The following is a 24299-nucleotide window of genomic DNA, read 5'->3' on the forward strand; positions in this document are numbered from 1 at the left end:
CACTGCATAAAAGCACAGAAAAAACCCGCACATTTAATCGCATAATCAATGATTTTAGCCCGCAAAATCAATGATTTTAGCCCGCGGAATCAAGGATTTTAGTCCGCGGAATCAAGGATTTTTGCCCGCGTTTTTCTGGAGGGTCTAATAATAGGTCCCCTTTAAAGTTTGAGCTGCACTGATGTCTTCCTCAATGAAGGTTATGTTTTTGGTACAATGCTCTGTTTGTCAAAAGTATTGCTCAAATTTATAAAAACTTTAAATTAGGATGGACAAATTAAAACTGAAAAACTCCAGATGTAAAGAAATATCTGAAAACAGGATTGTCTTTTTTTCTTGAAAGTAGCCTGGAGAGAGGCCCGAAACCTAATTTTATACTTATATTATCATGTTTAGAGTTACGGCATTGGCTTTTGTTCCTCTAGATTAAAGTTAAGGTACTATAATTTTGGGAGGAACATATCCTCGCACTATTTTTGGAAAGATGCTAAACAAACATTCAGTCAAGAGCATACTAGATAACTAAAGGTTAAAGTGTAACGCTGCTTCAAACATTCTTGGCAATACAAAATAAGTCAAACCTATGATCTAGGCCTTTTGACAGTAAAATAAGTTTCCAAGGAGGACAAATGGCCTGTTTTCTAACAGCCAAATAATGCTGCATCCTAAAGGCAGTTTTTTTTTCTCCAATAGTTAAGCTGATGGAGTCTTTTCAAACTTCAGTGGTGGAAAAACAAGGTTTGTTTATCAAGGGGCAATGCCATGTACAACCCGCAGCACAAAGAGCGAGTTTGAATTAAATGAGTCAACATTTACTAGAGGACAAGTACAATAGTTTTCAGCATTTGCATAACATTTCTCTGAGGTGTCTGTGTTTGGGCATAATCTGTATATGAGCGTGTGCATCAGCTGTCTCCCCTGTAGTCCTTTCATGTCACCCAACACTAGGGGCTCGTGGCTGTGGCTATGGGTGGTCCAATAGTGAGAAATGGTTCCTGTAGGGGGTGTGAAAAGACCCCCTGATGGTATCAAACTATATATCACCAAGGGACAAATATACACACACAAATACACAGGGCTGCAAATCATACAGCGAGGATGTGGGTGTTTTATATTCCAGCTACAGACACAAATATGTCAGAAAAATGAAGGCTTCACTTTCAAAATATCCATCAATGCTTTTAGCTTCCAAGACTAAACTAAGTATCTTTCTATATTTACTTATCTCCTTATTCAAAGCACTGAACTTGTTAAAACCACCTTGACCTAAGACACAAGCATACCAAAAGAAGAAAAGGGAAGACTTAGCCATTTTACTTGACAACTATCTTTTTATCTACCTTCACATTCCAGTCTTTTATTCAAAAATGTCCAACTTCTTTTTTTTATTGAAGAATGCAATGTTCCCTTGACCAAAGTCCTGACAAAAAGGTTGAAATATGGGTTGACAAGGAGGGTTGCTCTCCATGCAGCTGATGGGATTCTGATGAAACTGAACCACGGTTTAGTATCTTTCAAATATGTCGGTCCTGAACATCTCTGAAGATTACCAGGGTTTTCTCATAAGAAAAAGGAAATAAAGACAGAGAGAAAAAAGCGTAAAACATGTCTATGCAAACTGGATCAGGACAAACATTTGAGAAAGGATAAATGGATGGACAGTTTGCTGTATAATATTTTAATTTAGTACAATTACACTGTCATTTTCTTTCTAGGTCTCCCATGTCTTGCTAGTCAGGCTTTCATTTTTTTAATTTGTTTATACACAGGAAAGAAATTGGGCCATAATGACACTCAACAAAAAGATTTGTTGGCCGAATGCAGTCCTGGTAAGAGAAGAGAACAGCTGCCGGTCCAAAACTCACTCTAAAATCAGTCACAGTATCACTGAGTAACAAAACGCATCTGCTAATGTGATTCAAAATATGATAAAAGTGATGAATTGGAGCTTTGATTTAAGAGGTCTCCCAAAACCATTCAAAAATTACAGTAATTTAAAGCCAAGCATCTACATTTCCAGGGGTTCAAATCTATTTGGACAAAGTGACATAATTGTAAATGTGAAAATACATTTTAATATTTGGATGAAAATACCTTCTGTCTTCAGTTTGGCTTTCATTAATTTAAAAGTATGCTTTGTTGGGTTGAGCTCAAGCAGCTCACTTGGCTATTGATTTTTATTCTTTGCCTTCAAAGTCTTGAGTTGCTTTCACAGTATGTTTAGAGTCGGTAGGCGTGTTTCCACTAGCGGGAGTTCTGGGTAGATTTCTCGGGCCGGGCCGTGTGTGCATGTTTCCATTACCAGAGACAGCCCTTTACAGGGCAAAAAAAAACGGCCTTGTAGTAGGAGAGGTACTCAGGTGGCCCAAGAGGAACATCCCGGCGGGGGGGGTTCTCTGCTGATCAAGATTTCTAAATTATGTTCAGCCCTCCACGTGTCCACAAATCATTTAAGCATTTGGTCCAGAGACATCTTGCTACAAGTTTTGTTTTGAGTTTTCTTTTTTCTTCTTCTCCATCTCGTTTTATGCTGCTGGCCATCTGCAAAATGCAAAAAATTTGTATTACCGCTACCTGGTGGTCGGTTGTGCATTTTTTCCAGACAAAGGCTCTTGTGTGGCGCTACAGTGTCTGTCTGGCAGATTTACTCTGAACTCCTACTAGTGGAAATGCGCCTATTATTAATTATTAATTAACCAGCTCTTTCTTTATTTTTAAGAAATTACCAAATCAGTGATTTGGCAACACCTAAGGTGTTTGTCATCTTTCTTATAAACTTAAGTTGTTTTTTTGTCTTTTCTTTTTTTCAGGCTAATAATGACCTTCACTTCCACTGATATCTCCCTGGACTTCATATTGGTAGCTTCAGTCAATCAGCTGCCAGATACCAACCCAATACCTGATATGAACTCCCAACCTTTTATCTGCTTCATTTGTCTTAAAGTAAAGTGGGAATAGACCCACTTTTCAGTAAATTGTCCAAATGCAGTATTTTTGAATGGCGGTAATTCCCAAATGGCAAATGTTACATTTATGGTGAAACATCAAAATTAAAGATGAAGGCCTGCACTGTGATCACATCTTCACAGTGCAGATCACACCAATCCATCAAAAAACTGTTCAAACTGTCCAAATGACTCTGGACCTGACTGCTGATGCAGTAAAGCAATGGTAGTCATAAGTAGAAATCTGGGAAGCAATCATTATGAATAAAAAAGAAAAAATGTGAAGGATCCATAAATAAGAGCAGGTGGTACGTAGCGACAGCAGCGGAGTAAGACTAAAGGTATATTAGTTGAAGAGTAAAGTACATCACTTTTAGGTCACGTAACAAGCCAAGCAAGACAAAAATGTTATAGCTTAATTTTGAAGGATTCATCAATAATAACACGTCCTTGATTCTTTAAATTGCAGATCATTATAAATATTTATAAAGTTTTAGTAACACAAAAGGGGGCGTAATTTGTTTTTATCTTTTGAGACTTTCATAGACTATCTAGAAGGAAGTTGTTATGTGTTGTAATCAGCAAAAGTGCACTGAACAGCTTACACACAAAGATACAAAGACACATATTTAGGGAGGAAGAACTAAAAGCCAAATGTGACTCAGAGGACAGAGTTAAATATTTTATCAGCCACAATCCGACTCTTAGTGTGTGTGTGCGTGTGTGCGTGTGTGTGTGTGTGTGTGTGAGAAAGTGTAGCTACAAAGACAAGAACAAGGCCAGAGATGCGAGCACATGGTCCGCATGTTAAACTAAGTCTCCGACTGCCACCTATTGATTTAATGGAGAACTGTTGTCCCATCCCCCACTCTGGGTTGTGCAACAGGAAAATACAGTAGTGCACACTGCCTTTATGGAGGAGAAAAAACGGATATAAAGTGAAAGAAAACATGCATAGGAGGCACATAAAGAGTTTAACATATGTCACAGAAAGAAAAAAGAGAAAAAAAATACAGATATTCTATCAGGAGAACATAAAAATATTTAACCAAAAACTTGTTGTTTAGAGGATCATTTGAGCTCATCTGAAGCCATCTGAATTTCTTTGAAGATTCACTTGCTTTTTCAGAATGCATTATTTCACATAGCCCAAACATTAATATATTTTTATTTTTACCATGGTAAGAAAAAAAAAAGAAAACTCAAGGTACAGATGTCAATCAGGGTTCGCTTAGACTGATCGCGGTGTTGTTGAGACTTAAACACGATATACATCACACATACAATGAGAAGCAATGGTAAGAGTGCAGATGTTGCTGGTAGTAATAAACAGCAATTAAATCCAGATGCAGAACCTTATGCATTGAGCCTTTAGTAGGGCAAAGATAAATGGCTTTTTGCAGAAAACAAAAAAGGACCTTAAAGTGATTGTGAAAGGTTTTAAACTATTTTGCATTAGCAAAGTGGAACAGGGAGAGGAGGGGTGTGGACAAGTTCACAGAGGACAGAGCAGATGGTGTCTGCTGGACTTACACAATCAGACACACACACAAGTGCACGCAAACACAGAACACACTGGTGACATAATAGCAGCATGCCAGGTGTGCAGTTGGTGGCCTGCAGTCTGGCATTGACTGTGAGCTGTGCGTGTGTGCCTGTGTGCATGTGCTCCCTTTGTATGAAAGGGGCCCCCTATTCAGTACTTTCTGCTGCCAGCTTGGCACTAAATCACAGGACAAGAGGACAAGACGGCACACACACGGGCACACACACAAACACGCGCATGCACACACCACCCTCTGTTGTCTTTTTGTCCAGCCTAGTGAGAGAATTAAAAGAGGTCAAACAAGAAAACACAGGATGAGACACAAATGAAGGACAGGAACAGTTTAGTTGAACTGTAAGGACAGACTACGACAGCATTCAAGATGACTCTCACCTCTCCTATCTGGAGTCTCAGAATGGACATTGTACATGTCCATGCATAATGAGCGGTGGTAGAGTTGAGACTGTGGCTGAACCTTGCCTGTAGAGACAACCTCAGGAAATGCACAAGTGTCTGTGTGTCTACATCAGACAAAGCTGTGATCTTACTGGATCATCAGTGTCTGAACCTAATAATTATGGGATTTAAGTTATATAAACTCCTGCTCTTAGCATTTTAATAGTTATTTCAGTTGGTCGGTTGCAATTAAAGCACAGGTGGAACCGATATTATAAAGAAAAGCCCCGTCCCACCATTGAGTCTCTACTGTATGTGCCTGTTTACCTAAACCGGGTATGTTTACATTTAATGTACAGTAGCTAATGACTGGAATTTTTTCACAAGTCAAAATATACACTATAATAAAAATTTATTGAACTGACTTCCCAACACTGACTGTACAACAATGATCCTGCTGACTGTAATGAGATTTTTATCATTTGTAAAAGGGAAGTAGCAAATTGTTCAATCACTAACAACCTCAATATTTTTTAAGCATATTAAAACTGATTTTTTTTCTTTATTAGAATCATTTGTCTCATCTCATTGAAATCATTTCAGATATTAAGTAAAAAATTGCTCCAAATGTGCACATCATAATTGGAGATATCAGCCTCACACACTGCTTAATATGTGTTAACAGCAACATGTACATGCAACTGTCATAAAACTGCTGGGGAGCTTTCATGATTTTGCTCATCTAATTTTGGATTCTGCTTCATTTGCACAGCTCAGCGCACACAACGAGATACCACTGTTTGATACAGCTGTAATTGCATAATGTATAGCTTAGTTCTGGTGATTTGTTGCTGTAGTCTGAGCTAATTCTCAGGTGAAACACAATTGGAGAAACCTCTATCTGAGTTAAGGAAAAGAAAAAAGGGGAAAAAAAAAAATCAGCGAGTTAGTAGGCCTTGAAGCGCTTCAGAAAATCCATTTTGGTCTCTCCATGAGAGCTCTTCCAGAGGATAATGAATTTGACTGCTTCCACACAGGAAATTTGTGTTAGTGCTTGCATACTCAGCACTTCTCCACGTCTTTCCACTGAACACTTTGATGACTCAACAATGATCAATATTCTATCAATATTTAGATCCCTCTGCTTGTCTCCCTTAAGTTTGAGCTTTCTTTTAATCCTATTACCTATATCTAATTACTATAATTAAATAAAAAAATAATGTGTGTACTTTACATACCAGATTTTCTTTTATATATTGAACTAAGAATTTTGATGACGCTGCCAGGAAATTAACCAAATGAACCCTTTTTTTTTAATGTTTTTGTTTCTGCATGACCCCACAGCTCACTATGCTTTTTTTCTAAATTTGTAATGACCAGAGACCTCCAAAAAGTTAATTGCATATTCTTAATAGGATATAGAAAAATATATATATATGTTTGAGAACATATATAAAACTGACATAATACAGACATGTCACATTCTCCTGGCTAGTTTTAAAAACATTTCATTCAGTCAGAAGCTCAGATTTCCATTGTACTATGACACAAACTTGGATCAGACTTCACATCATGCTGCCTTTGCTGTACCTCAGAAGTAGGTAACAATCCAATAATACCAAAATTAAAAAGAGACATACTCTGTATAAGAGAGGTGTGGAGCAGTGTGGCTAACTCCCCCCACTAAAACGGGTTAATATGGAAAGAGATTAGAAAACGTGCTTGAAAAGGAGGGTTTTGTGACATATCCATGTAGCACTTGACCAAAGCATATCAGTAACATGTCAGAAAATCCCTAAATCAACTTTAGGGAGACAAAAAAAAGATAATTCTCCTTTAAGTTGAAATTCAAAACCAAATTTCAATTAAAACACACAAAGGTGAATGATCCGCACAGCCGGAGGATGGTTAGAGGCAAACTTTGGCAGCCATCTCTGACCATGCTTCACGTAGCTGCAGTGGTGGATGTAAACAGGAGCTGACACCTGTCACAGATGCTGTAGTTAGCCAACAAGCTAGTCTATACATCTGTCTGTCATATGTCATCCAGCTGCAGCCCAGAAACTAAGCAGCATCATTACTGCTAATATCTGGATTCAATAGGGTTGCCAGCAGCTATGTGTAAATAAGAGTAAAAAGAATGTCTGTAGACATTAGGAGGTATTTATGCTTGCAATACATATGCATACAGTAATAATAAAAAAAAGAATAAATAAATTGTGATGTTTAAAAAAAAAAAAAAAAGTCTGAAGCTGTTCAGCTTCATGTGTATTACTTTACTTGCTTAGTGTTTGGGGGGGGGGGGGCAATATTGCTGATTTCAGGTCTCAAATGTGTGTTTTCTACATGCCAACTATAGTTTGAGCCCAAAATCAAAGCTGTGTCGTGACTGCTCTGATGCATGACACACACTAATGCAGTGTGTCATGAGCGAATGATAGCGGCGTGTCTGCATCTAGGAAGCGTCACATCCTGTTTCAGACAAGACCATTTCAAAAACATCCAACTGACAGTTTAAAATGACAAGGCGTCGGCCACAGTGAGGGTCTGAAGATCAACAAAGCAACCCTGGCACCTCGATCTGTGTGACTGGCTCCTCTCCCCCTTCACTTCTCAGAGGCAGCCCGGCCACCATGTGGTAGCTTACAGGTTCAAAAGCAGCAAAGCTTTGACTTCAACATAAAGGAAAGACATAGCACATGTGAATGATGAAAACAACATATTTGAGAACACGATCAAATATGTGTGTGTAAGACCTCACTAATAAGAGTACTTTTACTGAAGTTGTTTGGTTGATGCATTTCAGCAGATTTACTGCAGGCCTTAAATTCCTAAAGTGACTAATGGAAGACTAGAGTCTAAATCTTATAGATCCATAAGATTAGATTATAGATTCTTTTATAATCACATGTGGATCAAAAATGAGTTATTTTGTCACTGGAATAGACAGAAAATAAGGGACTATACTGTGAAACTCAAAATTATTTGTACTCATGTTTTAACAAACATGCAAACAGTCTTTCTTCTGGCCAGATAAACAAGCCCAAACCCTCATCAACAAGTCACACACAAATACGCACACAAAATCAGCTTCCCTCCTCACCAATACAGTCATACACATGCACAAACTTGTCATTTCCTGTGACATTCACATCCTCCATTACCTGCATGCGTGAACAAACCTCTCTGGTTTTTGAATAATTCAGATTGCTTTAAAAGCTGTGCACTCACACTCTCCCTTCCTTTTCCAGATGGAATGAAAGCTATTTACCTCAAATCGCATTTGAATATATCTCATAAATCCTTTCAAAAGTGCCCTAAGATAAACCAATCAAATACCCCTAATGCAGGCTGACTGGCCAATCAAAATTAGCAGTTCATACTTTCAGCCCATTTTTATTCAAAATAAATCAAATGGTAAATCAAATTGCAGGGTCTATTTGTAAGGCTCCATTTGTTTGAGATAAGGAAAAGGTGGCTAATAGAGTGAGACGGGAAAAAAGGGCATTGCTGCAATGCCGTAATGTAATTCAAAACCTAACAAAAATATTTGATTGAGAAAACAGTGTGCCTTTCATTCCTAAATGGGGGAGATGACTCTATTTGTTTAACAAAGGAGAAATATATTATATGTGACAGACAAAATATACATTAGATGGCCAAAGGTTGCAGAAGGCAATTTATTCCTGAGATGAAACCTGCCCATCACACTCACTAGTGACACTGTGTGTGTGTGTGTGTGTGTGTGTGTGTGTGTGTGTGTGTGTGTGTGTGTGTGTGTGTGTGGTTGCAAGCGTGAGAAACAAACGGGGAGAAAAAATAATCAAGAGAAGTTGGATGATTGTTTCTTTCAGAAACAAGTTAAAAGGTTTAAAGTTAGAAGTAACAGTTTCTGTCACCATATCCATGAGGAGCAACAAAGGAAAGATAGTGAAACCTAATTTCTTGCTCTACGTTCATTTCCATCTTCATCGTATTCCAAGTGAATGCTGCTCTAATAACTAGGATCTGGTTGTTTAATTAGCCAATTCTTGTTCTGAATACCGCCAACTGTTTTCATGAGTGCAGTAACTTGATTGTACTTAATTTTGTGACTATTTCACAAATGGAAGTCGTTGCTGGGTATCGGTTTTAATACCGACACAGCAACATTATTCATAAAGGGCTTTTTTCAAAATAGTGCACCTCCCTTCAATTTTGAACATCACTCTCAAGGATTATGGAGGTGCATTTTCACACACATGACCCGTGTGTAAAAACACTAACCCACACCAAGTTTCAAGCAGCTGGTGAGTTTGTCCTTGACTGCCCAGCCTGTGGCAGTGGCATACATGCAGCTGTTTTAGACGGTTCTGAGCGGGATTTAGAAAGACATGTCCTTGTCAAGGGTATATTCCTTTCTTTATTACCCCTATGAAAACTTTGAGACTGTCCACTATCGAATAAAAATTGTTTATTTGTCTTTTATGTTATCATGACCACTATTGGGGGTGGGAGGATCATCTCCGTATGAAAGAAAGACTTTTATAGTTTTAGTTTTTTTTTTATTTTGTCCCTGTGAAAATGATTATGTAAAATATGATCAGATGTTTTTGTGCTTGTGTACATTTCCAGACAAGTAAATCTAGAGTGAACACTGCCCCTAACCATGGCACACACAAGTTCTGTTTTAAGCAAAAAGTGAAGGTCTTTTTTTTAAGCAAGAGGCCTGCGCTGGGTTTTACACCAATAAAACATCTGTTAGCTATGTGAGCAAAAAATTTGGTTAAAGCCTGTGAGTTACTTTAATACTGATATATAAAAAAAACATGCCAAATGGGTTAGAATACCTGCTTTCAATTTGTTGAAACAAGCTCAGCAGTCGCATAGACATACACACTGGCTTGTTCACCTGCATGCTTGTTCTGTAGTTTTTGGGGTTAGTTAGTGGTAGCTTAGCTTAGACTGTATTCAGATCTCAAGATTTGGGTCGATTGCTGCTCGTGTTTTGGTCGGCTCCGTGTCGGTTTTGTGTTTCATTTGTGGTTTTTGTTGCAGATTTCCAGTGCTCGACGTGTGCCTCCGTGTGCTCTTGCTTCCTGGGTTAGCAGTATATATATATATATATATGTCTATATATATGTATGTGTATGCGTATATATATGTATATATATTAAATATAGTAATAATGCACATATATATGCCTTAGGTTTTTACCGGCATGGTATCAACCATTAATATGTGTGCAGACAAGGTAAAAAAAAAAAAAAAACAAGCTCAGCAGTAACGTAAAGAACAAGATATTCAAATGGAAAATAATAATTATTATCAATAGTATTAAAAGTAGTAGAAGAAGCTGCAGTCATAGTAGAAGTAGTAGCGGTAGCAGTAAATTGTTTTATTAGTCGTAAAAGGGATGATAAAGTAGCTCCTGGATAAGATAGAAGGCCTCATGGGTTATCAGTGTGTAGACTTGCCCTTGACTAACCTGCCTTGGGCTCTGACAGAGGCGTAGCCTGCTGTGCAGTCAGGAATTCAGAGTGTGCTTTTAAGGAACAGATGCCAGGGCACAACAGCTGTTCCTCTGGCTCAAACGAGAGCCAAATGGCTGCACCCTCTACCCAAGAACAAAAACGTCAACATGTGTTATTAAAACTACCCCATCTTAATAGGACAAACAGTCGAACTGAAGCTCCACCCATAAACAAGAACCGCACTTAATCATAGGCAGTTTAAAATATAATTTTAACTAAACCACTTTACACTTTCAAGAATGTCACCCTCAAAACTCATCAATACAGTCAACCCTATTGCATTTCAGCAACTGGTGGATTTTTTTTAATTTTTTTTTAATGGTTCATCATGTAAACATTGCATGTGTCCTACAGGATTAATGTACTCACCCTGGAAAGACTGCCGCGCTCTCTCCACAAGCTCCTCTATAGGATAGCTGGCGAGATCTCCTCGAGCATGTTTCGTCTTGCAGTACGTACACGCATTCAGACACCTAGATCAACAGGAACAAACAAACAGAGACAGAGAGCTCATTAAGGAAACATGGAGTATTTTCACTAATGACTTGACAAAGCAGACTGGTGTAATCTTTGAACAACATGCTGTAGGTTTTGATGCAAATGCATGGACTGCACCAACATTGGTTTATCGCTGGACCGCATTAGTTTCAGTTCAATGTTCAAATGAATTGAAGAGCCTTTGAAATCACATGTGTCAATAAAGTGGCAGATGGGGGAAAAAGAGGGGGCCCAAACAGCTTTTTTCTTTCTCTAAAACTGTTTCATAAACCTTTAGTTTGTTCCAGGCTGATCGTGGACAGCTGTCTTTCAGTCTGAGGACTCAGTGCGCTGTTCTGTCTTACAAAAGTACAGAAGCTTAATTCAAATTAAGTGTGACTAGAGGGAGGTAAGACAATGAAGCGGCAAAAAAAGTATGACAAAAAAAAGAAGAGCACTGCCACACACTAGATGTACAAGCACAGAAGAGAATCAACTCTTGAGGAGACTTTGCTCACAATGACGGAGAGTTTTCATCAAATTTGTAAATTGACACGGAGAAGTAGTAGAAATTTCTCTCTTAAAAGCGTTTTACTACAAATGAGTTTAACTTTTGACATCTTATTTGTTTTTTCATTGGGTGAGAAAAAATTTTCCATCCCCAATGTTCTGTTTTCAAAAACACTTAACGTTTTGCCAATAGTTGTAGCTGGATGCAGACATGGTGAGTTCCTCTGAGCGCGGCATCCCATCAGCAAAATAGCACATATCAAGGGGTGGTTTTGCTGAAGGCCCCTGCAAACACCACTGTGACTAATGATGGCTCACAGTTGAGCTACTCATAAAGAACACAACATGACTGTCTAATAACAGAGCATTTGTGATGTAGCTCCTGATCAAAAGCTCCTTTTTATCTTTAATAGGAGAGCCACAAAGTTAGAACTGCTTTCCTGTAGCATACATTCACTTTACAGAAATGACAAAAACATTGTTCTAAACATTTACATCATCATGTAGAGCAATGTAGAGAGAGCAGTCACTATGAGATATAAAGCAGCTTAAAACTCAAGAGGACATTAACTGATTCCCCTGAAACTTGACACAAGTAGGACAACAAATTTACATAATTGTCCTGTAAGGTATTCAAGATGATATAAATATAGGGGAGTGATTAAGAATACCATTTTCTCCATTACTAGTCATGATATGATGTCTGTCACATTGACAGATCGTACTAGGGAGTTTTTTCCTTAATAGTTTCCATTACCCATTCAACTGAGTGTTGAAAATGAAACAGGTCAAACTGAGGTGTTTCAGAATAAAAAGTAGTTCTCTAAAACTACAGATAGTGTGGCTCTGTGATTCATTTAATAAACTACTTTAAAAAATATAACGACTTCTTAAAACAAAATGTAGAGGGAAAAGAGAAAGAAACATCAGTTTGCTGTATGTCGCTCTTATTTTTACCAACATTTATCAGTCAGACTGATAGGACACCGCAGGACATTCATACCAGGGCTAGGCCTGGTTCGATCACAGTCAACCATTGCTTGCTGGTGACCAGATTCTTTGTCCCTGCCCTGGTAACACAAGAACCGTTTTTCAAAATATCGTGATCTGTACAAATGTATCTAAACGAATAATATAGGCTGTTAGTGATTACACTGTGAAGAACCCACAGTCTACATTTCTGAAGGCACTTTTTACTACTGCTTGTGTACAACCATGTACGGCCTTCCTTACAGGAACAACTGCGACTATACCCCTCTAATTATTCTGCAATACAACCAAAATGACAGGAGCATTATTAACGTCACAAATCACCAAACACAAGAAAAGACAACAAAGCTATCTATCCATCCATCTCTCCCTCTTAGGGTATTGCTTATTCTAGCTGAGGGCACTAAAGATGGTAGCTAGGTCACAGGACCTAGCTGTGGAGAAAACACAGACAGATGGGGCCCTATGTGCTCACACACACACACACACACACACACACACACACACACACACACACACACACACACACACACACACACACACACACACACACACACACACACACACACACACACACACACACACACACACACAACACCAGGGGGTCCATCCATCTTAATGTGATCAGGCCCAGCTGAGTGGATCACACCAACATTAATCTCAAGAGACAGCCAGTGGCTTGGCTGTCTGTGTGTGTATTTGCATCAATTATGCGCATGTGTGTTCATGTGCCTGTGCGAGCACACTGCTGCCGACCATTTGTCGAGTATCACAACATCGCATTAGCAACTTCGACTTCTCCATTGGCCTCAACAGACTGCGACAACTAGTCAGCACCGTTAGACTAACAGTGACTGAGGGAGAGGAATGCTGCCAGTCTCCCTGACACCCTGTACAACTCTGCTGTGAGCTCAGATTTGAACTGGAGGACACCAGACACCATATATATTTACAATTTCACTCTATTTTTGCCAGAAACATATGTATAACTTAACAAGATATTGATAAGAAAATAAAAGCCACCAACATCTGCAACACTCCAGTGGTGTGAAGGACAAGTGATAAAATTTGAGATAAATATTGGACGCCCTTATCAGACTCCATCTTTTACCTACTTTGCTTCTGTCCTCTTTCCACTCTGTTTCAGCTCTGTTAATTAAACCACAGTGGTGGCTCCGGTACCTGACAACAGTGTAATTCATTAATGTGTTGTGTAGCGATGAGAAAGGCTACCACCCCTGTGTGTGTGTTTTGGTCAGAGAGACTATTGTGAGACTGCAGCCTTGAAAATGTAACAAAGACAGGAAGGCCCTCAGGTTTCTCTATACATTAGTAAATCTCCAGTGACACAAACACATAGACTATCGTTCCCTTTGCGGGATCTCCCTCGTGGAGCATCTTAAAAGACACAGATTGGAAGAAAGTTGAGAAGAAGATCGCTTTTTTTCTGTGATAAGCACTTAGTGTCTACACATTAATTAGAAAACTGCTCTATGTATAAACAAATTGGTCCATTGGTGCATTTATATGAGAGTTCCTTTGTGTTCATGGGGTTTTGTATTGTGCCAGCTTCAAAATGTAATTATGAAAACAAAGCTTAAACTGTGGGGAGGGGGGGTCTGAGTGCTTTGCAAATTGTAAAGCAAGATTATTCATTGCACTTATTGTCAAGACTGGAAGATGGGTAAAGTGGTTATGTGAGCAAACAAAATATTTCAAACTCCTATTATATGGCTGAACAATGCCTCAGGCTTTCAAGTTCACTGTTAGTGTCATCTCAAAGTCAAAGTGGAGGTGGCAAAATAATGTGGAGTCAACGAACAAAGAATGCTGACACAATAGACTGAAGACCTATTAAGAGCAATGAATAGAAGATGATTAGTAATTCAGAAAAAGCTTGGCAGTTAAACCCACTTCAAATTACACATGAATTTTGCAAGCACACCAAAGGCATAGATAAAGACAACATTTCTTGAATCTTGTACATTAAACCGTAATGAGGATTTTTGGGTTTAACAGAAGTTTCTCATCATGGAGCTGAGCCATCTTGGCTCACCTTTTCAAGCTAAAACAAATTGTGTTTTTTACATGAATATAGATCTGTCCAAACAAAGCAATATTTTTATGATCCGGCCCCCTGACCTGTTGGGATCTGGATAGGCCTCAAACTCTGGGCCAGATAAGGATAATAATAAACTTGGAGGTTTCTCCTTAACATTTCACATTATAGCTACAGTATGTATGCACATTTGTCTAGATGTGATTTTTCTGTGTTTTACTGAGCGTGTCTCAATGCAGCTGGAGCCCACTTCTCGTGGTTTTCAATAAAGCCTTTGTGTCTGACCTACTGAGTTCTGTTATTGAGTCTCATATTCCCAGTACCATACGTTGAAAGAGCTCTGTGTCAGACTGTGTTTTACAAAATCTGCTGCATGCCGACCTTAGCTTTCTGCAACTACTACAACAACTTTCTTTGTTGTTTTGACTGGAAAAAGGCAGCATGTGTCAGCATGTACGAGCATAAAGGATTTGTGGCTGAAACTACAACCCCACGTCTGCGTAGGAACTGTTTTCTCCCAACTTCTTGTTTTGTCTGTAGGCAGACCTCGAGGCACTGTTTGTTCTAGATCAATCAGCCCGTTGTTACTGGACGAGAATGGTATGATGTTTATTATTTAACATCCAGGCTTACTGATAATCGCAGTAAAAGTATTTTATGAAGATATGATCTCACGTTAGACCTACAGGCAGGCTGATTTACTTCATGACCAGCTAATCAACGATCTTGCTGCCTGCCTGCCTGCCTTACTGATCACTTCATTTACACAAAGTCTGAATAACTAGCAAACAACAAATTATTGAGGCAAAGAATTACACCTGCTCTAAATACCTACTGCTCGACTGTCTCAGTGAAGCGCTTTTCAGATATGGACATGTGACACTGCTGGCTTCGGCTATCCATTCGTGATAATAGTTGATCAGTGGAACATAGTCATAATGGTCACATTGTAGTAAAGAGCTGTGGTAAAAATCAAAGCATTTGCTCGCGGTACTTGATATTTTATGACCAATAGAATCAACCCAGTAAGCATTCTGTTTTTGAGAAAAACAACTGAAAACACAGCTGTTAGCCATGCAGAAGTTGAGTTAACAGGTAATATATTGAAATTTATTTTTATCATCAATTCTATTTGTGAAGGTTTTACTTTACCTGCAGCACAGAAAATACTTGTTAACTCAAGGCAAACAGTCTTTCACTTAACCTGAGTTTACCCTCTATATTGTATCTTTATGGTTTATGTCACAAGCTAGATGGTGGACCTAATGAAAAGACATTGGGGTTCAAACTTTAGAGAGCACTGTTGTTTATTAAGTGACATGTTGTCCAGCACTGATCAGTTAATTTGACTTCCTATATATTAAATTTCAGCATGTTAAATGGGATAAACGCTACCAGTTTAAGGAGTTTGGATATCAAACCCATGTGATCCAGCAGATTAATGGCAAGGAATGCATGTATGTGAAGGGCTTGATTCACAACTTTACAGTAGAACCGTCTAATAGAGCCTCCAACAACAGTTTTAGCTAAATGTTTGTAAATTTAACTGTTAAATCTATAACTGTGGCAAATGGCAAAGTCAAGGATTAGTAAATGGTACATCAGATTACATCACAGATATGTCACTCAGTATATTGACATGCACAAACAAAGTCAAATTATTTCAAATAATTTCAAAATTTTATGTAACTATTGTTCTCTGCTGTATAATATACTTTTTTGTATATGATGGAAATATGCACGTGTGTATGTGTGTATGAGGAATTGTGGGTATTGGGTGGGGAGGGGGGGGTGTAAAGTGTTAATTATAATTATTGTAGGTTTAAGAGGGGAGGGTTGCTTATAAGCCCGTCGGGCTTCATGATCTTTCCTGCACATTTTAACTTTGTTTTATTACTGCTATTTTATCGATGCTTGTATGTTTGTAAGTGCAAACGAATAAAATAAAAAAAAATAAAATAAAATTATTGCCACAATATTAGTGGCAGACGCGGCAGGGATGAGAATCAGCACCTCCAAAACCGAGGCCATGGTTCTCCACCGGGAAAGGGTGGCGTGCCTTCTCCGGGTGGGTGGAGAAGTCGTGCCTCAGGTGGAGGAGTTCAAGTATCTCGGGGTCTTGTTCACGAGTGAGGGAACGATGGAGCGTGAGATTGACAGATGGATCGGTGCAGCGTCCGCAGTTATGCGGTCGATGTACCGGACCGTCGTGGTGAAGAAGGAGCTGAGTCGAAAGGCGAAACTCTTGATTTACCCGTCAATCTACGCACCTACCCTCACCTATGGTCATGAACTTTGGGTAGTGACCGAAAGGACAAGATCGCGGATACAAGCGGCCGAGATGAGTTTCCTCCGCAGGGTGGATGGACGCTCCCTTAGAGCTTAGAGCTCGGAGTCAGCTGAGGTGGCTTGGGCATCTGTACCGGATGCCTCCTGGACGCCTCCCTAGGGAGGTGTTCCAGGCATGTCCCTCCTCCCTAGGGAGGTGTTCCAGGCATGTCCCTCCGGGAGGAGACCCCGGGGAAGACCCAGGACACGCTGGAGAGACTATGTCTCTCGGCTGGCCTGGGAACGCCTCGGACTCCCCTCGGACGAGCTGGAGGAAGTGTCCGGGGTGAAGGAAGTCTGGGCATCTCTGCTGAGACTGTTGCCCCCGCGACCCGGTAACGGATAAGCGGCGGACGATTGATGGAAAATTATTGCCTCAGTCAGACTAATATGAAAGTTTTAAAAGCCATGTATACACCTTAGCCGGGCTGTAGTGGAACCAAACTGGAGCTCTTGAAATCGAGCTATTAGAGGCAGATAATGCAGTTCTAATTCAAGCTATTCCGGCATGTATACACAAACGACGGTTAGCCGAGCTATTGACTGCCCCGGGACTCCTCCTTCCAGAAGTGACAAGACCGCCGAAGCGGTAATAACAGTCACGGCATCATAACAGCACAGAAGTAGAAAAAGAAGAGAAAGACTTTGAATGCATCTTACCTGCAATGATCAGGCTTAGTGTATACGAAAAGTACAGCGCTGCAGCATCATTGGCGTTTATATTTCCGCATGTTGTTTTCCTCCTCCTATGTTTGCTTAAAATCTGCCACACTTGTTCACCATTTGTTGTAACTAACTGGAAGAATGCAAACGCGAAAGGGCGTGTAGCGCCATCTAATGTCGCTGAGTCGAACGCACCGCACTCATTAATTCGATTCACTTCACACGCATGTACACTCGGATTTCTTGGAAACTCCAGTTAAATCCTTAGCTCAATTATTGCCATAAACTAGATTTAGATGTGCATGTAACTACTGATCAGGAAAGTCCTATTTAAAAAAGCTTGTCTTGGGTAAGATGTTTCTCAGGCTGATAGTAAGATACTCTTCAGCTAATTCTATGACCTTATTAACTTTCTCCCACTGAATTGGGTAAGTGAAGCTACCTTGTAATTGTACAACCTTAAAAGTCCCATTAAAAAGGGTCAAAGTTCCTGCCCTTTTGGTTCAGTGTAGATGTAAGCTTAGTTTTTATTAAAGCTAAGATGGTCTTTGACCTAAGTTCAAACATTCTTTTTAAGTTTAATGAACTGGATAAAGTCAAAAAAATAGTCCAATGAATTAAACAATACACCACAGCTACACTTTACCAACAAAATTACAAGCATCAAATCAAATATTTGATCACTGTGATGTTTTCGTCTCACAACTGCTCATCATTTACACCTAAAGGGAAACATGTAGGAAACAGCAATCAGTTGTGCGCAAGTGTCCTTGTGTGAATTGTTTTTTGTCCCAATCTGGGACTAATTCAGTTACTCAGGGGTTCTATGGTGTAATACCTTGTAATGACACAAAAATCTCATTTTGTCCAAGGAGACATCAATCTTCTGGATATACTGTGGGGATCACAGTCTCTTCTAGTGAGTGCGTGTGGAGAACGTTGAATGGACATGGTGGGTGTGTGTGTGTGTGTGTGTGTGTGTGTGTGTGTGTGTGTGTGTGTGTGTGTCTTGGGCATACATTTGTGCGTATGTGTGTTAAGCAGCGGGAAACAGGGAAATGGAATAAAATGTTCAGACCACTGGAGCTGAAAACTACCCATACATTGGTTTGATAAACAGCAGGCAAGGCCACTCTGGTACACGGCTAGAAGATGTGTGAGGGTGTGTGTGTTCGTCAGAGAGAGTGTGTGCGTAGCTGCATATGATCATTTGTGTGTCAAGAAGGAAATAGAAAAAGAAAATGGGAATTTCTTTGTGGAGGAGTGAGTTTGTATGTGCTCTATGTGTGCTAAAGTGGAAAAATCAAAAGGGGACAGTGTGTATAGTGTGCATTCAAGCATCTCAACAATTTTGCACATGTATGTACGTGATCAGAAAGCTTAAAGTAAACAATCCCCCTTCCTATGGAAGACCGGGAATGCCAAAATCCAAATATAAAAGACACATGGCTCAGTAAATAATCCAATAAAAAAAGTATGTACTGTATATGACGAGATCGAATTGATAAGTCTGTTTTAAATTACGGAATTCATTTCAATTTCTATTGATAAAACAATTTAAAAACTGTGTCATTGAAGTTGTATTTATTAATTTCCTAATCTTTTTTTCCCTTCAAATCTATGTTGGTTATTTTTTTGTCTCTATAGTATTTCATTCTCAAATTGTTGCATTTTAATCATTTGTAATGACATTTGTTTGTAATATTTTTATAAATGTATTGTGCCTCTTTTTTATTTTCCTATTTCTGTTTGACTGTGTTGATCCAATCATCTTCTGATACAGACCCTGTACTGGATTGTGGGGACATTCTGAATAGAGATCTCTGGAGACCCAGGAATCTACCTGGGGGTACACCAAGTCGTTTCCAAGCCAACTAAGGCTCCAGCAATTTCTGGGTCTGTCCACAGGCTTCATTCATATGGGAAATGTCCAAAGCAATTTCCTGAAAGACATCTGAATATCCTTGTGTTTCCTTTTTACTTTTCTGTATGTATTTCTGTTCAGCCATGGAAAAGAGGGGAGGTTGCCTTTCAGTGTTAGTCCGGGAATGTTTTTTTTCACAAGATGTACAAAAGAGGCCCACACTATTAATAATCACTATTAATAATCAATAAATAATTGTGTGTAAAAAAAAAAAAAAAGGCTCTTGGAATTAAAAGTTGTTTGAAGAAGGACATGATGGGTAAGAAGAAAAAGGAGAGCTTCTGGTATCCTTCTGATGAAAGCTATTGTTGACAATGACACAAATTTGTATTTACGGTATTTAAGTAAGAAGTGCAAATGATGCATAGGAAGGAAATACATTATTTTTTAATGAAAAAAATGGGCTTTTACAGTTCCCTCTTTGTGAGAAGATGGAAAACTGAGCACTGATATTAGCATAATGTTGTGCATTCTAAGGAAATAACTGCTTCACAGAAAAAAAAGCTATGATGACTTTCATATATTATATTTTATTTTGATGGAAGTGACAGTTTAAGTGGGTTACAAGAATATGAAATGAAATAAACATGTTTAAGAGTTCCTTATTCATATTTAAATGTATTAAATCTAATAATGTGGAAAGAAAAGTAAATAGACTGCCTTTGTCACTGTGCCTTAGTCACACTGTTCATGGATGTACAACTCACAAATGGCTAAAAGCCACATTTAACAATAAGCATGTTTGTCTGTATTGGTGTAGCTGTAGCTACATTGTAACTCTAAGTTGGCCTGTCTTGTATTTTTGGTTTTGTTTTATTTGCTTTTTGTTGAGGGGTGGAGGGAAAGTCTTTGCCAAGGGGCACACAAATATGACAGACACAGTTTAATAATAATAACAATTAATTATTATCTTTTATTTGTCCCACAAGTCCTCTGCTTTTAACCCATCACTACTTGGAGTAGGAGAAGTGGTCTGGGTAGATAAGTGTTAGAGCTGCATTTCTGACCATTACCACCCGCAACGTGCGTGTTCCACTCCCGCCCGATCCCGCAGTGTTTACATCCGCTCCCGCAAAACTCGCCTTTTGCGCACGCATCAATTATGTGATTGCGGTTATAGCAACGGGAATAGGTTGTGAGTGGCTCAAATAACACTAATAACATAAAATAAACAATGTTAATGAATGAAACAAATTACTGCAATTTAACAAATGAATCGCTTTGCCATTACATTGCTGTTGAGGAAGAGAATGCTGCTGACCGACTGCGCTCCCAATCCCTGCGTCTCTCTTCCAACATGCGCCCACAGACACTAAATGCAGTTTCTCCAAATATCTGACTGGCCTTGCTTTGTCTTTGTTTTGTAAAGACCTTGTTTGAGGTTCTTTTCCACATAATTGATTTCCATCTGGTCGCTAGACTACATCCCGATTCCACAGTGTTTTTCTTTGTCCGCCCGCTCCCGCCTGCAGCAAAATTCAAACCACCCGATCCCGCGAGATTTGCGTTGGGTCCCGTGGGACCCGGCGCGAACCCAATCCCAATGCAGTCCTCTAATAAGCCTGGCCAAAGTGGTTCCCCTCAGTTGCAATCCCAGGGACTTGAACCTGGGTCCTCCAGACTCAAGCCCATCTCTGCAACCACTAGCCTCACCCATGAGCATTCAAATGCACCAAAATCCACTATCTAGAAGACATGAAACCAAAAACAGCTATACAAAAAGATACGCCCGGCGTTTCTTGCACATGAACACAGAAATGAATGAGTATGCACTTTGAAAGCAACAGAAGAAAATAAAGTTATGCAAAGATCATTTTAAGACTCATTTGGAGCTAAAATATTGATTGAAAATAATGTCAGAATAAATCTAACCAACCTCCTCTGCAAAGCCAACAAATTAAACAAAATGTGAACTGTATGCATGGAATTTTTACAGGGACACATATGGGTGAAAGAAAGGGAGATTTTGCATTTGAAAGTGTATGTTTGGGTGTCTGAAGTAACTTCTGAATTAATACAGCCTTGTTATTTTTTTTGTGGGACACCTGACTGTGAAAATATTAGTGAGCGGTTTGGACTTGCAGGGCATGGCGACGTCACTTATGCCCCACCTTCGCTTCCGGCCTTCTAAAGTTTTCTCCTGGCAAGAGCTTAATTGAGTGATTAGAGATTTCTCCACATTCAGGATGGATATTGGAGTAGTTGTGGCTATAAAAACATAATTCTTTTTTTTTTTACCTTGTCTGCACAGATATTAATGATTGATACCATGACGGTAGAAACCAAAGGCATATATATGTGCATTATTACTATATTTAATATATATACATATATATACGCATACATATGCGTACACATACATAAATATACACATACAAACCCAGTGATTTTATTTTATTTTTTTTTGGGGGGGGGGGCCAATTCAGGAAGCAGGAACACACGGAGGCACACGTCAAGCACTGGAAATCTGCAACAAAAACCACAAACAGAACACATAACCGACAAAACCGACACGGAGCCGACCAAAACAGGAGCAGCCATCGACCCAAATCTTGAGATCTGATCACAGTCTGAGCTAAGCTACCGCTACCGCTACCTAACCCCAAAAACTACAGAGCAAGCATGCAGGTGAACAAGCCAGGACCAGGAAGAACCCGGAACCCAGGCCACCAGCAACCCCACAGAGGGGAGAAGTAGGAGGGAGGCAACCCACCGCCAGCGAGCCGGCGGCGGCCGAGGGGCCCCCACGGCACGGGAAGAAGCAGCCAGAGATCCCGCGGCGGCGGACCGCGACCCAGGCAATCCCCGGCCACCCGGTCCGGGCCAGACACGTGGCCAGGAGGCCCTCACCCTCCAGGCCAACGACCCCCACCCGGCAGGGGGCCAGCCTGCCCGGAGAGACAGAGCCGCGGCAGGTGCACCCGCCCCCACGAAAGTGGCCCTCCAAGACCAGAGGGGCGCCCCTCCGCGGAGGCAGCGGGGGGGACCGGAGACGGGCTCGGAGAGAGGGAACCCCCCAGCAGGGCGACACCCGCGCGGGCCCGACAACGGAGGGCCCCAGACCCAGGCATCCCATTCATTCATCCATTCACCTATCCGATACCTATACTAATAATAATATGATATACTATACATAATAATAATATTAGTAATAATAATAATAATGATAATAATAATAATAATAATAATAATAATAATAATAATAATAATAATAATAATAATAATAATAATAATAAATATAATAACCATCCTTGTATAATATAATATTTATAAATTATTAAATTTTGTTGTCCTGCCAATGGAGACCCAAATCCTCCATGGCAGGACCCTTCCACACTGCATTCTCACCGACACAGACGCACAATCACGCACAGTTTCCACCAGCATAAAAACATAATTCTAACATGGCTTTCAGGACTCTCTAACAGCCTCCTATCTCCAGCGAGGATTCCACAGGTTTTCAGTTTGGTACTGCTCTTTTATGCAACATTTTCAGGCACCTCTTCATAACTCTACATCACAAAAAAGTGGATATGCTAATTACACCCCTTTAAACTTGCTGCAATGAACAGATCTGTGAAACTGTGGTTGAAAAGGCAGCTTTTGCTGGGTTATTTTGAGCAAAACATGTCACAGAGATTTCATTAAGACCTTAGAAAATAGTGTCAACATTTGAATAAAAAGGGCCTAATTTGATTTTTTTCAACAGGAGACGATAGAAGTCTATATTTAACTAGGTACAATAAAATAGAATCAAACAGTGGATTGAGTAGGCTACACAACAAGTTTTATTCAATTTGTCAATGCAAGTTCTAAAGTTTTGAAGTGTGAGCGCCATAGATACTGTACACCTGTAGTTATGGCAACTACCCAAATTGTACATTGATGTGTACCCCTCCACAAATGTAACTAAAAGATTCAGCATTCAGATTAGATTAACTCCCTTTGACCCTCTTGTTGTTTTTTGTGACTATTTAGAATATTGATATTATGTTTTCTGTCAAAGACACCTCTGGAAAAAACACAAGGGAATTGTAATAAAATGTATGACATCCTGCCTGGCCAGGAGGCTCACAAGAGTTTTCTTAAAATCTGCTTACCTTTTTATTTCAATGCTAAAATACACTCCACTACCCCCCTCCCCCTGCTTACTATGCTCAAACACAAAAAAATGAAGTAGTAGCCTGAACAGCTTCATCCCAAACGTTATTGTCCTCTGCTTCTCTATTACCTGACTGCGTTATCCCTTGCAAGCTACAAAGAAAGCAACTCAATTTCTATGGAAATTAAGTCTAAAGAAAATATAAGGTTTTGTTTCCCTATCTGAGCTTGCATCAGAAGGATCTGGCCATTGCCGTGTTACTTGGGGTGTATCAGGTCAAGAGCAAGAGCTATTAAATGCTAATGTTTCAACCCCTTTTTCTCAAGGACTTTATTTTAGATACGCCAAGCATTGCTGATAGAACTGAAAAGCCAAGTGCTATGTATTTTCTGCCTCTTCAGTGAATCTAAACATTGGTAATACCAAACAATTGTCTTTCAGGTGGTTACAGTCTTGAACTGGAAGATTAATCTACATTAGGTGTTAGCCTGGAGAGTGGATGAAGAAACTGACGTAAATTGCAGGCAACAAGCAGCTTTCACACTGAGCCCCCTCAGCTAACAAACGTATAAAAGCACATGCATACCATAATTATCTATGGTTACTACATGTGCAACTGTATAAATGCAATGACCGCATTACAGAGCCAATAGATGTATTAAAATCATATGTGTGCGTGTGTGTAGGAAAACATATAAATAAAGAGTAGAAAACTGCACAGAAGTGACCGGCTAATTTGAATAATAAAACGTTCAATATCTTAATTTTTAAATGACATTTAACATCCAGCCTAAAAAAGAACCATAGAATAATGTAATATTCAACATGGCTCATTGAGAGGGCTGA

At 39.5% G+C, this 24299-nt stretch overlaps 1 protein-coding gene across 1 annotated transcript in view; it reads right to left on the reverse strand.

The window, feature by feature from the left end:
- The window catches only part of cdkal1 (CDK5 regulatory subunit associated protein 1-like 1), a 245557-nt gene that overhangs the window by 119133 nt on the left and 102125 nt on the right, over positions 1-24299 (reverse strand). The window contains exon 8 of the mRNA XM_061718279.1: positions 10770-10873. Within this exon, the coding sequence (XP_061574263.1) occupies positions 10770-10873 (104 nt within the window). The remainder of the gene's footprint in view (positions 1-10769; positions 10874-24299) is intronic.

The sequence above is a fragment of the Cololabis saira genome, chromosome 3 (assembly GCF_033807715.1).
Source record: "Cololabis saira isolate AMF1-May2022 chromosome 3, fColSai1.1, whole genome shotgun sequence".
NCBI lineage: Eukaryota > Metazoa > Chordata > Actinopteri > Beloniformes > Belonidae > Cololabis > Cololabis saira.